The sequence below is a fragment of the Ahaetulla prasina genome, chromosome 13 (genome assembly GCF_028640845.1).
Source record: "Ahaetulla prasina isolate Xishuangbanna chromosome 13, ASM2864084v1, whole genome shotgun sequence".
Lineage (NCBI taxonomy): Eukaryota > Metazoa > Chordata > Lepidosauria > Squamata > Colubridae > Ahaetulla > Ahaetulla prasina.
In genome coordinates, this window is record NC_080551.1 from 2036679 (window position 1) to 2051260 (window position 14582).

General features: G+C 42.1%; 1 protein-coding gene across 4 annotated transcripts; it reads right to left on the reverse strand.

Annotated features, from left to right (window-relative positions):
• Positions 1–1384: 1384 nt before the first annotated feature.
• Positions 1385–12769, reverse strand: LOC131184643 (mucin-2-like). Of its 4 annotated transcripts, XM_058156239.1 has the most exons (5): positions 12558–12769; positions 8455–8492; positions 7025–7091; positions 2378–2824; positions 1385–2011 (listed from the first exon to the last, which is right to left on the reverse strand). In XM_058156239.1, the coding sequence occupies exons 1-5, from the start codon at positions 12676–12678 to the stop codon at positions 1518–1520; spliced, it is 1167 nt and encodes a 388-aa protein (XP_058012222.1). In that variant the 5' UTR covers positions 12679–12769; the 3' UTR covers positions 1385–1517. The 4 variants fall into 4 exon arrangements, with proteins under 4 accessions (XP_058012222.1, XP_058012221.1, XP_058012220.1 ...); XM_058156238.1 differs by lacking the exon at positions 7025–7091 and adding an exon at positions 5341–5407 and having other exon boundaries at positions 1385–2824; XM_058156237.1 differs by having other exon boundaries at positions 1385–2824.
• Between the last annotated feature and the right edge of the window lie 1813 nt (positions 12770–14582).

The following is a 14582-nucleotide window of genomic DNA, read 5'->3' on the forward strand; positions in this document are numbered from 1 at the left end:
CCAGCTACATTCCCGACTAAGAGAGGCTTGCTTAAATTTATGCCACACTCCTGTAACAGGTGCTGCTGACTAGCTAAATGCAAAAGCAACTCAGGGGAGGCCAAAACATAATTACTTCAGATAACACTTTTCAATCGAAAAACAAAGCTTGTTTGCTTGTTCAATTGATTTGTTCTTCACTAAGTCACTGAACTGAGTAACACAACATAAAGACCAAAAATAATTTGTGTTCTACATGAGCATAATTTTTTTTAACATTTCAAATAACGTTTTCCATAGACTCTCTTTCCCTGGGATTACATTATTCATCTTGAATTTTAATGTCTTAAAAGGTGCATTTCACACTTTATTTCTATCTATTTAGGCTGCCAAATATGTTTAACCCAGAGGTGTCAAACTCGATTTCATTCATCATTTGTGTTGTAAATGTTGTACCTTGATGAAGGTATCTTTTCTTTTATGTACACTGAGAGCATATTCACCAAGACAAATTCCTTGTGTGTCCAATCACACTTGGCCAATAAAAAAAATTCTATTCTATTCTATTCTATTCTATTCTATTCTATTCTATTCTATTCTATTCTATTCTATTCTATTCTATTCTATTCAGGGTTGCATCAGGGCTGTGTTTGACTTCAGGGGGCCCCGGGAAGGCATGGCCAGGTTGGGCGGGACCAGTTCAAAGTCACTCGTGTCAGGGGTGCTTGTGGTGGCCCGAGTGATCTGCCCATGAAAATGGGCTCCCCAGTTCCATTTTTGGCTGCAGTGGCCTCCTGCAACCCTACGCCAGGGAAAATGGAGTTCGGGAGCAGCTCGCATGCAGCCCTCCTGAGCTCCGTTTTCACTGGCAGAGGGTTGCAGGAGGCTGTGGTAGCCGAAAACTGAGCTTGGGAGCCCGTTTTCGCTGACAGAAGCACTGTGGGCCTGTCCTTCGCCATTTCCAGGATGGCCCCGCGGGCCAGATCTAAGCACCCTGTGGGCCGAATTCAGCCCGCAAGCCTTGAGTTTGACACCCCTGGTTTAACACATATCAGATAAACAAGATTCTTTTATCCTATCAAATATGGATTAATGATGCTATCAGCAACATAGCTGTCCACAAATAGTCTTCTGGGTTCCTTTCCTGAGAACAAACAACAATGAATAACCATCAATCCCAGAAGCACCTGCCAACTTCCTAGACTCTATTCTTACGGTTATTCATCCAGGTAAGAATTCAGTATGAAAAGCATAGAACAGCAAGAACTATAAATAATCATTCAGTTAATCCAACGACAAGAACAGGATTTTCTGAAATGATCTTTAACATAATAACTGTTAAATTAATTCTTTGTTTCTCAATCTTTAATAATAGATATCAATTCAAAGAAAAAATGAAAACAAATTATATTTAAAAACAAACATTTAATTTCGGGCATGAAAATGGCTACAGGTGTATTTTTAATTGCTGTTACAATTAAGAAACCAGACCTCTTGATTGTTCATAAAAACCAACAGTACCAAGGAGTAAACGTATCTTAAGAGGCTTTTTTTTCCTTCATGGCTTGTCTTACAAGCTCCATGTCTTTCTGTAACAAATGCTTCAAAACCTGTTTACTTTGCTTTTTAGGATTGCCACAAAAAACACTCTTTATGGCATCAAGGACTTCCATTGACCTTTCAACAATATCCTGAGCCATCTTTTTATGTGGTGAATTCTCTGCATATTCAGTTAATTCAGGACTAAAGCCATATAATAAATTAATAAATGCTTTTAATTTCCCCATTTCTTTTTCCGTGTCTTCTGCTTTCTTTTCCAGAGACTCAGATGGAGGCAAAATGATGTCCACTTCCGATGCAGATGGAGATGTTGATGGGGAAGGAGATATATCTATCTCCACCCGTGTAACGGGTGGGACTGTTGACGGGGAAGGAGTGACCTCTACGTCCAGCTTTATTTCTGCCGCAGATGCTTCTGATGAGAGGGAGGGAGGCAGCTCTATGTCCAACTTCATTTCTGTTATAGGTGGAGCTGTTGATGGGGGATTAAGAAGCTCAATGTCAGGTTTCATCTCCTGTTCCTTCTTCTGCAACAGCTTCCTCTCTGCCTCCCCTGATAATTCCAGAGCATTTTTTAAGTAACCCTCTGCTTCCTCAACATACTCATGAAGATCTGGGTCTTCTTTAACAGAGGATGGTGCATTCTTAATGGTTTTAATTAGTGTATCAATTGCTTCTAAGATGTCTAAACCTCTAGGTTTATGATGAGCCAACGTCACTGGATGGCTTTTCTGCTGTGGCTTATTATTGCCTTGCGGCATATGTAACTTTTGTACATTCCTTAGAGATTCCACTAGACTAGCCAAGGCTCCATTGGTTAACTGATCAAAACTCTTACCTTCTTTCTTAGTAGTTGCTTCTTTTTCCAGCTGAACTGAAATGGTGGACAATGTGTTTCCTGGACTTGGCTCTTCAGAAAGCAGAATAACCGACTCACTTGTCTCACTTGGGAGATCTTCTGAGGGACTTGCGTCGGAATGTAGGATAACAGATGCAGATACGTCATTTCTGAGTTTCCAAAAGGCCGTTGTAGTTGGAGTATCCTTTTTCATCAAGGCAATTGTTCTGGACTTCTCACTATTTTGGGGGTTCACATTCACCCAAACAGTGTCCACTGCTACAGATGGAGAAGTTACTATTTCGGGTGTCCCAAAATTTGGAGGATGTTCAGTTGACATTACAAGTTCGGTGGGGATATTTTTTACCACATCTTGCAAAAGATTCACAAGATCATTCAAAGTTTCCTCTTCCTGTTTTGCTGCAATTTCACCTGTGTTGGAAGGTTCTGTAAAGCAGTAAATAAAATCATTAAATGTATACCTTGCTTACTTTTTTGTCTTCTGTAAAAGAAACAGCTTTTATGAACATGTCTGCACTGCTACATATCACAATTTGAAACAACTCAAGTGTTTCATTAATAACCATTCCTAGTTTAAATTCAGATGAAATTATTTTAATTCTGTTATGTTTTTATGGCTTGTATATTCTGCTTCCAGAACACTGTCCATGCAATCCAGTCCAGCCCTGCTGGAGATAAACAATCAATTTCAAAGCCTCTCCTTGTAAGAAAGGACGCAGACTTCTGGAGAAAGGACATCAGGTGTTCCAATGACAGGAAAAAAGTAGACTAGACTTCCTCAAGACAAAAAAAAAGATGTCTGTTGGTGATCAGAGATTCACTATTCAGGGGAACTAAATCACAGTTTTGTAGACCAGACAATCTATCTAGAGAAGTATGTTGTCTCCCAGGAGCAAAGATCAAAGATGTAATTGAGAGGTGTACAAAAATAATTGTCCACAGATTATTATCCCTTTGTCCTCTTTCATGTGAGAATGAATGGTATAACAAAGAGCCTGAAAACAATATCAAGAGACTATGAGCAGCTAAGCATGAAAGCCAAAGAGATGGGAAACACAGGTGTTTTCATCTGCGCTCCCAACAAAAGTAAACATCCAATGACAGAACAGAGAATTTTTGAAGTAAACCACTGCCTTAAAGGATGGTGCCATCAAGAGAACTTTGGGTTCCTAGACCACAGTCTATAATAACTACATGAAGGACTTCTGGCAAGAGGATGGCCTACACCTCAAAAGAACAGGGAAGAATATTTTTGGAAAACAGCTGGCTCAGCTTATCTGAAGAGCTTTAAATGAAAACTGATGGAGAAGGAGACCAATTTTTATGATCCAATTCCAAGTATAAATCTCAAGGCGATCAACCAAGTGGTAAGAATGAAGACGATCTCAAATATAAAACAGGACATGAAGGAAGCAAAGGCAGGGTCAATCAAAAAGGTCTCAGATACTTATATACTAACTTTCATAGGAAGTTACTGCACTTTTAAATACTGCACTGGTGAGACCACACTTGGAATACTTCAGTTCTGGTCATCACGATACAAAAAAGATGTTGAGACTCTAGAAAGAGTGCAGAGAAGAGCAACAAAGATGAATATGGGCCTAGAGGCTAAAGCATATGATGAATAGTTGTGGGAATTAGGTATGTCTATGTCTAATAAGAGAAGAACTAGGGGTTTCATGATAGCAGTCTTCTAATACTTGAGAGGCTATCACAGAGAAGAGGTGGTTGACCTATCCTCCAAAGCACTTGAGGGCTGGACAAGAAGCAATAGATAAGATACTAATCAAGGAAGGAACCAACTCTAGAAATAAGAAGAAATTTCCTGACAGTGAGAACAATTAATCAGTAGAATGGCTTGCCTTTAGAAGTTGTGGGTGGGTCCATCATTGGAACTGTTCAAGAAGAGATTGGATAGTAATTTGTCCAGAATGGATAGGATCTCCTGCTTGAGCAGGGATTTGGACTAGAAGACCTCCAAGGTCTCTTTCAACTCTATAATGTCATTTTTCTTCTTTTTAGATTGATCTGCAAAATAACATGAGGCAGAGATGCTGGATGTCAGCAGCAGAAATGGATGATGGGCAGAAGGAATGGCAGAAAAGTGTATTTTATTTCTATGTAATATAGAAATATTTTATTTTATCATTATTTTCTATATTTTATTTTATCTTTCCTGTCTTTATTCCTAAAGACAGGAAAGATAGGCATGAACCAGGGAAAGGAAAGTGTGCAAGTATGGCCGGCAGCGGTTGGTGCATATACCAAATGTGATGGTATATACCAAAGGTTCTATGATTCTAACTTGAGAGGCCTGGCTTATTCTCCTGTCCAAAAGATTCACTTCCTGATGTGGCAACTCGACAGTCCTGTTCTCTTATTCTTCTTTGGCTTGAGATCCTGTCAGGATTCCATAAATAGCAGTTTGACTCCATATTGCCTTCATTCAGTTTTGTTTCCTGACAAATCCCCAAAGCCTTTTTAACACAGTGCTTTTCCTGACTATATGGCTGAGTATACACCATGAACCAAGCGAGCCCCATGTTTAACCGTTCCGTGGACTTCTAGTATAAAAAGCCATAGGTGCAAAACATGGCACAGGCTGCAGGTAGAGGTAGTGCCAGGAGCAAACATACCAAGGAGTTCACGAGAAAAGCATTTCATAGGCTGATAAGCCAGTTTCTCACACAGCTTGTTTTGCATCCACGATTAATAAATGATCAGGGCGTTATAACAAAATAAGTGCATGTACTAAACATGAATAATGACCAGATAATAAACTTAACTTTTGCAAAGACTGAAAGGAAGGAACCAAAAAAGCTTGTGCAATGACAGCAGGCCAGTTGCGACAACAACAGAAAGCTGTTGTGAGAAGACTTTAAAATGATAGTGCATCAAGTCACTTTGTACACATAATGGGAGAGAAAAAAAAGAATTCTTACGCTGGACTTCAACAGCATCTTTCCCTCCCGATATAACCTCTTCAACTGCAGTTGGCTGCACAGATATCTGTTGAAGAGGGGGGGAAAATGAATCATTTCACGATGGCTATCAGCTTTTTATCTTTCAGAGTTCTCTGGTACAGTGGTCAACCAACTTGTAAGGATTCTACACCCTTATCATTAAAATTCTTTCAAGCATGCACCGCCAATTTACATTTATCAATTAATCATATACCATATTTTTCGGAGTATAAGATGCACTTTTTCCCTCCCTAAAAGAGGGTGGAAATGTTGGGGCGTCTTATACACCGAATACAGCCATTTTAGGCCTTCTGAAGCCCCATCCTGCTCGTCCCATTTTTATGAAAAATGGGCCCATTTTTCACAAAAACGGGGCGCGCAGAGAGTTTGGGAAGCCTGCAGAGTGCTCCTGGGGGCCGGGTAGGACAAAAACCTTTTTTTCCTTACCTCTTTGAAATTTTGGTGCATCTTATACTCCGAAAAATACGGTAAATGAGGTACAGTACTAATATATTAGGTATATTACAACCCCAAAATAGAAATTTCCTGACAGTGAGAACAATTAATCAGTAGAATGGCTTGCCTTTAGAAGTTGTGGGTGGGTCCATCATTGGAACTTTTCAAGAAGAGATTGGATAGTAATTTGTCCAGAATGGATAGGATCTCCTGCTTGAGCAGGGATTTGGACTAGAAGACCTCCAAGGTCTCTTTCAACTCTATAATGTCATTTTTCTTCTTTTTAGATTGATCTGCAAAATAACATGAGGCAGAGATGCTGGATGTCAGCAGCAGAAATGGATGATGGGCAGAAGGAATGGCAGAAAAGTGTATTTTATTTCTATGTAATATAGAAATATTTTATTTTATCATTATTTTCTATATTTTATTTTATCTTTCCTGTCTTTATTCCTAAAGACAGGAAAGATAGGCATGAACCAGGGAAAGGAAAGTGTGCAAGTATGGCCGGCAGCGGTTGGTGCATATACCAAATGTGATGGTATATACCAAAGGTTCTGTGGTTCTAACTTGAGAGGCCTGGCTTATTCTCCTGTCCAAAAGATTCACTTCCTGATGTGGCAACTCGACAGTCCTGTTCTCTTATTCTTCTTTGGCTTGAGATCCTGTCAGGATTCCATAAATAGCAGTTTGACTCCATATTGCCTTCATTCAGTTTTGTTTCCTGACAAATCCCCAAAGCCTTTTTAACACAGTGCTTTTCCTGACTATATGGCTGAGTATACACCATGAACCAAGCGAGCCCCATGTTTAACCGTTCCGTGGACTTCTAGTATAAAAAGCCATAGGTGCAAAACATGGCACAGGCTGCAGGTAGAGGTAGTGCCAGGAGCAAACATACCAAGGAGTTCACGAGAAAAGCATTTCATAGGCTGATAAGCCAGTTTCTCACACAGCTTGTTTTGCATCCACGATTAATAAATGATCAGGGCGTTATAACAAAATAAGTGCATGTACTAAACATGAATAATGACCAGATAATAAACTTAACTTTTGCAAAGACTGAAAGGAAGGAACCAAAAAAGCTTGTGCAATGACAGCAGGCCAGTTGAGACAACAACAGAAAGCTGTTGTGAGAAGACTTTAAAATGATAGTGCATCAAGTCACTTTGTACACATAATGGGAGAGAAAAAAAAGAATTCTTACGCTGGACTTCAACAGCATCTTTCCCTCCCGATATAACCTCTTCAACTGCAGTTGGCTGCACAGATATCTGTTGAAGAGGAGGAAAAAATGAATCATTTCACGATGGCTATCAGCTTTTTATCTTTCAGAGTTCTCTGGTACAGTGGTCAACCAACTTGTAAGGATTCTACACCCTTATCATTAAAATTCTTTCAAGCATGCACCGCCAATTTACATTTATCAATTAATCATATACCATATTTTTCAGAGTATAAGATGCACTTTTTCCCTCCCTAAAAGAGGGTGGAAATGTTGGGGTGTCTTATACACCGAATACAGCCATTTTAGGCCTTCTGGAGCCCCATCCTGCTCGTCCCATTTTTATGAAAAATGGGCCCATTTTTCACAAAAACGGGGCGCGCAGAGAGTTTGGGAAGCCTGCAGAGTGCTCCTGGGGGCCGGGTAGGACAAAAACCTTTTTTTCCTTACCTCTTTGAAATTTTGGTGCATCTTATACTCCGAAAAATACGGTAAATGAGGTACAGTACTAATATATTAGGTATATTACAACCCCAAAATAGAAATTAAATATGAGTTTTAAAAGCATCAGACAAATATAAGTTCAATATTCTAATAATTTTCTTCCCACGCAACAATGGGGTTCATGCAGCCTGCTTTTGAAAGCACAGCTCCAGCTTGATCTGAAAGAGAGACAGTCATGAGGCTGTAATGCGTGGATACTTTGCATCCAAGCAAACTCCGGCTTAGCCGCCAGACCAGGGGTCTCCAACCTTGGGAACTTTAAACCTGGGGAATTCTGGGAGTTGAAGTCCACCAGGCTTAAAGTTCCCAAGGTTGGAGAGCCCTGCTCCAGACCATCTGAGACAGACGGCTGATGTTCAATATTTTCAGAAGGATTACAGGTAGTCCTTGATTTACAGCAATTCGTTTAATGGCCATTCAAATTTACAACGGCACTGAGAAAAATCTGACTTATGACCAGTTCTCATACTTATGACCATTGCAGCATCCCTACAGTCCTGTGATTAAACTTTGGGTGCTTGGCAACTAGCATGTATTCACGATGGTTGCAGAGTCCTGGGGCCCTGGATTTGTTGTTTGCAACCTTCCTAGGGAGGTTCCCCATCATGTAATATTGACGTACACACACAGTCCCACAAAGTTATTAGAGTAGAATCATTTTAACATCACTTGTTTAGTTTTACCTATTGCGTGAACCCAGGCAATGTGATTTCTAAGCTATAATTTAAGGCTTACTATCAACAAGCTAAGCCTTCGTGCAATGGGTAAATGCAGCCTGTATGGGGAATGCATGCTTGGTTGGGTGTGAGAAAGAGAATATTCATATTTCTGTGTAGATGAGAAGTGATTTTAGAAATTCACGGTATCAGAAATACAACCTATTTCCTGTATCTTGAAACTAACATTACCTCCACTGCTTTAACATTTTCGTAACGGTGTGTCACACCTAAATAAAAACCAGAAAAAGTAAAAAACAAACAACAAAATTAGAGTTAATCACACAGGGCAGCAACTGATTTTCAGCTCATTTTATATGACAGTGATTTTCTTCATTTTTTATTTAAAAAACCATGAATGATGTTTTGTATCTATTGCCACCATCCCTTTGAAATAACTTGAGCAAATCCATATGTAATGTTAGGGAAGTCTTCTAATATAATTCTACTAAGTTACAATCTTGGCCAAGCAATGATAGCCACGTTAGGAGAATGGCTTAAACCAAACTCAGCCAATAAAAAAACTGATCTCAAAAAACTAACCAGGGTTGAAACTGGTCTGCATTTAGATGAGAAGAAAACCACTTCACTCCAGTGGTGGGGTTCAAGTAATTTAACAGCCGGTTTTCTGCCCTAATGATTTCTTCCAACAACCAGTTTGTCAAACTGCTCAGAAAGTTAACAACCGGTTCTCCCGAAGTGGTGCGAACTGGCTGAATCCCGCCACTGCTTCACTCCTAATGCAAGGAAGTAAACTGGGTGGATATAGTTCCTCCCCAGCAGTCAAGTTCCATTCTAGCAAGTTGGTACCAAGAAAAAACAACACGGAATGAATATCTCTTCTTCCCTTCCCAATTTGAAAGGAAAAACATTGAATGAAGGTTTTGATGAAAACCAAAGAAGTCAACCAACACATTAAAAGTAGGGTGTGTTTTCCCATATCTTCATCTAATATGAAAACTACACTGAACAAACGTGTTTTGCAGTATTAGGTGAAGCTCTAATGTACGTATTAAAAAACAAGCTACAAAATAGTAAAAAAGACTGAGGAACAGTTAATATAAAAAAAGGCACAGAAAATGCAGAATGATTTGACAATTATTCTTGAAGTGGATGAAAAAGGCTAAACAAAGAGCCTCCGTGAATAAAAGGAATTAAGAATTAAGTGATGTTTGGGATAAAACTGAAGCAAAATTAGTATTTTCAAGATTTGAATGGGAATGATAAGGGGAGTGAGAGAGTGAAATTAAAAAGAAAATGTTAGTGATTGCAGACCTGTTTCAAACAGCTTTGGGAATGTTTGCTGATAGGAAATGCTGATGTCGAAGCGCTCAGTGTGTGTGTGTGTGTGTGTGTGTGTGTGTGTATGTGTGTGTGTGTATGTAAATGTGATGGCTCGCAAATTTATCTATAAATTACAACACAAACCATTCAAGCACATACTTCATTTTAATATCATTAATTTTTCAATGTACATTCAGGAAAAAAAAATCCCATCTAGTAGGATTTATTCTTCAGAAAGCAGGAAGGCCACTGTAGTTTGAATGTCATTTGTTAATTAGATCTTACAGGATCCTAGAAAAAGATGAGAGAGGCACAAGGATGAAGCGGAGCCCTCTCAGCTGCTGTCCCCATTCCTGTTTCCCATCATGCTGGTTTTCAGGAAAGGCACCAGGGCCTGATTTTCCCAGGGAACCTTCGAATGGGGAGATAACAAGAGGCCCTTCCTATTACAGACTGGCTGTTGAGGCTCTTCTTTGGAACCATGTTGCTTTGTTTTGCTCAGTTTGTATTAAGGTTGCGATTTTTCTTTTCTTTTGTAGACTGCTTTGAGCCTTCTTGCATTGAGTAAACTGTGGTAAATATATGAAATACCAAAGGCAGCAAGAGAGGATGCAAAACTGTATCTTTATGATGTGTGCATTAGGGAAGTGATGAGAAAAAGTTGGACAGTCTGGCTTCATACCAGATAGGACAATGACGGACATAGGATCTGCATTTTGGTAGGTGACTGAGAAATATAAGATTGTAAGAAGGAATGTTTATAATGTATCTGTTCATTTAGAAAAAGCACTTAATAGTGAATGGGTTGAACTGTGGAATGTTTTATATGACCAGGGAGTTAATCGTTGGTTACTGGATGCAGTAAGAGTGATGTGGGATTGAAATTAAACATGACTCAGAATAAAATAATTGCTTAGCATGTTTCAGCCTTAAGTAGGAAGTAAGAAAAAATGTTGTACGATGTTTGACAAAATTATGGACATATTAAATAATATTAGATACGATTTATGGTCACATTTGAAGTTAGGATCATGAATGTATATGGATTTCTGTACACACAAATGCTGCTGCTGAGAATCTGAAAGAGCTGTGGCAAAGAACAAGGTGAAACAGAAATATTGTGGTAATATATGGTGTTCTATAACAGGGGTCTCCAATATTGGCAAGTTTAAGACTTCTGGACTTCAATTCCCAGAGTTCTGCAAAGCTGGCTGAGGAACTCTGGGAATTGAAGTCCAGAAGTCTTAAACTTGCTAAGGTTAGAGACCCCTGTTCTATAAGGAACAGTTATTTGTTTTTGTCCGTTTGTATCCTGCCTTCCTTATTTTTAAAAGTAAATCAAGGCAGTGAACATATCCAAAACACGCCATGCATCCAGTTTTGATCAATGGTATAAAAAGGATGTTAAGACTCTGGGAAGAGTTTTTTTTTTTTGTTTACATTTATACCCCGCCCTTCTCCGAAGACTCAGGGCGGCTTACAGTGTATAGGGCAATAGTCTCATTCTATTTGTATATATTGTATATATTTTTTACAAAGTCAACTTATTGCCCCCCCAACAATCTGGGTCCTCATTTTACCTACCTTATAAAGGATGGAAGGCTGAGTCAACCTTGGGCCGGGCTTGAACCTGCAGTAATTGCAGGCTTTGTGTTCTTAATAACAGGTCTTAATAACAGGCCTTACCAGCCTGAGCTATCCGGCCCCTTGGTGTGTGCAGAGAAGAGTGCAGAGAAGAGCAAAAAAGATGACTGGGACTGGAGGCTAAAACCTATAAGAACAGTTGCAGGAATTGGGTATGTCGAGTTTTCTGAAAAGGAGGACTAGGGATGACATGATAATGGTGTTCCAATATTTGAGGGGCTGCCACAAACGGGGTGTGTGTGTGTGTGTGTCAACCTATTCTCCAAAGCACCCGAGGGCAGGCCTAATATGGATGGAAGTTTATCAGAGAGAAATCCAATCTAAAATTAAGGAGAAATTTCCTGTCAGTGAGGCTTGGGGTTTGCACTAGAACCTTTGCTGGCTGTGGCATTATGGGAGTTGAAGTCCGCCAGGCTTAAAGTTGCCAAGGTTGGAGACCCCTGCACTAGAAGACCTCCAAGGTCCCTTCCAACTGTTGTGTTCTGTTCTGGTCTCTCCACAACAGCAACCTTGTAAGGTGGGTTGGGAATGGGAAGAAGCAAAAATGGATGGTAGAAACCACTTCGTTGCAGGAAAATGGGAGTTGAGTATATCAGGAGACCAAAAAATGAATGTAACTGGTGCTATGGAAATTGGGTTCTTAAGAATTTTGAGTGTGTGGCCCAAGAAGAAACCTAGAGTCAAGAATGGATAAATACAAGACTGAAAACAAAAATAAGTGAGCTGTATAAGGGGAGTCCATTGAAGCGGTCTGGCCCCAGAAAAAGAACCAGGGAGGATCTAAGTGATAACCCAGCAGATAAAGGAGGAACGGAAGAGAAAAGGCGGACGGCAACTGCAAACATCTGGGCAGCTCTTAGATGGCGGCAGAGCCTCCCGAGTCCCACTGCTTCCCAGCTGGCTTTCTGCAGCCCAGGAGCGGGTTCTGCTCCGAATGGGCTGCGATCCCGATGAGACGGAACAACCTGCGGTGGGACGGAGCTCAGGAGATCCCGAGAGGCCAGCAACCGAAGCCGGGGCCGAGACGGGCTTGCGATGGCGGGAAGGGGCGCAGAGCTGCAGGGAAGTGGCGGGTGGGGGGATGGATGTCCGCTGCCTCTTTCCTCGCCTCCTGCGGCTTCTCCCGCTACCGGCTACCGAATCCCCCCCCCGGGCTCTCGCCGCCCTCCCGCCGCCCAGCCACGCCGGGGCTCGGGGCCCGTCGCCAAGGAAACGCCCGGCAGCCAGGCGCCGCTCAACCGCCCAGGGGGGCGATGGCGGGATGGGGTCCGCGGAAGCCCCGGGCCCTCTGCGGCGGAGGCCTTCCCGGGCTCGCCCTGGACGGGCAATGGCCGCAGCAGCCTCTCCCCGCCCGTCCCGCCACTCACTCGGGTGCGGGGTCGCCTGCGGGAGGAAGCTCAGCAGCGCCCCTGGGAGAAGCAGCAGCAGCAGCAGCCGCCGCCCCGCCACCGGGGAGCCGCCACCCGGCCGCCCTCGCCCCTCCGCCATCCGCCGCCTCCGCCTCCTCCTCGGGCGGCAGGGCCGAGTGCACAACCGCCGCCCCCGCCGCCCCCGCCTCGGAACCCGCGCCCCGCCCGCGGGCAGCATCTCCGCCGGACCAACCGCTTGAGCTGCCCGGCGAACCGCTTGCTGGGGCTGCGGAGCCCGGCGTTTTTTTCGTGATCTTTCGTATCTCTGAACCGGCCGCCTCCCTCGGAGAAGGGACACGGGATCCCCGCATCCTCGGGAGCTTGGGAGGGGGGGGAGCTTCCCCATCCTCCGCCCCGGCCCCCCTCTGCCGTCCCGAGGGCACTTGGACGCTGCTCCCTGCCGCACCAGAGCCAGCAGGATCGGGTGTTTATTTATTTGTCACAACAGTATATATAAGCATAAGCATGAAATAACTATACGATATATAAGCATATATATGTAAGCATAAGTATATAAAAAAGTATTTTCTGCAATCAAGATTGGAGCCGTTCATATTAAGCTTAAATCTATTGTGTGCTCGTGTATTGTTGTGATTGAAGCTGAAGTAGTCTTCAACAGGAAGGACGTTGTAACAGATGATTCTGTAAGTTAAACTCAGGTCATGTCGAAGGCACTAAGCCCAGGATTTCAAGTCTGGTGGCATAAGGTATTTTGTTGTTTTCAGAGGAGTGGAGAACTCTTCTTGTAAAATATTTCTGGACACCTTCAATTGTATTAATGTCCGAAATGAGGTATGGGTTCCAGATAGGCGAGCTGTATTCAAGAATTGGTCCTTGAATTGAATTGAAAAGAATTGTTCCTTGCGGGTGGCAGCCCCGTACCTTCCCCGGTTGAGGTTAGGAAAGGCAGGCCGGATGGAGCCCAGGATGCTGCACTCCAGCCAGGCCAGATGTGCCGTTTTGCCTTCATCCAGGCTGGAAACTATGAGATGTGCAGGTGATATGAGGGTTATCTTCCCAGGGGAAGGTCCAGGTGCCTTTATTAACTCCCGGTGCATTTTACCCACTGATCAAAATAGCATCCATATTCAAACAGCTTTCCAATTAAGACTCTTTCAACCTGCTGTGCCCAGAGCTGCCTTAAAGGTAGTTGTGCAAAATGGCCAGGCCAGGCTGTGAAAATGCACAATTTAATGTGATGGTACACCTCCCCTCCAATGATTATTGTGTTCCAGTTTTGCATGACACAATAAATTTAACCAACTTTAAAACCAAGGGGTATTAGCTCAAGCAGATTGTGTAGCACAGCTGCCCACCTGCTCCCAGTGACAGAACTCAAAAGGGTTTATTTCAGGGGTGAAATCCAACAGGTTCTAACAGGTTTTGGAAAAGCGGTACTGGAAATTTTGAGTAGTTCAGAGAACCGGAAAATACTACCTCTGGCTGGCCCCAGAGTGTGGAGGGAATGGAGATTTTGCAATATCCTTCCCCTGACACGCCCACCAAGCCAGGCCCACAGAACCGGTAGGAAAAAAATTTGGATTATGGTTTATTTCCAGAAACAATCCACCTGTATCATGCAGACAGGTTTTGCCATATAGGTGGTAGCAGGTCGGTTCATACAAATGTTATTCTAGTGATAAATTGTAATGTACACACTTAATAGCTTAGTCCACACACTACACCAAGCCACTGGATCTATCAGTACCTACTTTTAAGGAAAAAAACATTCAAGGTTTGGTAATTGATTTTAATTGTAGTTAAGAAATTAATACAGGTAGCACAATACAAATCTTAGTGAAGACGTAATTTTTTCAGACACAACAAAACAATTTTTAAACACAACAAAGCACAGTGCAAAATGTACTAACATTAGAGGCTGCACCTTAAAAGGGCTGCCACATGTTTAACCAGATTCTCTGGCCACCAGAGAACATGCATCACACCCAAATGCCAAAAATAGCAAGAGGTTCAATAGCATTG

Bases quoted from the DNA above. Each gene is read 5' to 3' on its own strand.
- LOC131184643 (XM_058156238.1), bottom strand. From the start codon at position 12,678: ATGGCGGAGGGGCGAGGGCGGCCGGGTGGCGGCTCCCCGGTGGCGGGG. The intron at 5,408-8,454 runs GTAATGTTAGTT...CCTCTTCAACAG, and splicing joins AAAATGTTAAAGCAGTGGAG to ATATCTGTGCAGCCAACTGC. The intron at 2,825-5,340 runs GTAAGAATTCTT...ACTGCTTTACAG, and splicing joins AGATGCTGTTGAAGTCCAGC to AACCTTCCAACACAGGTGAA.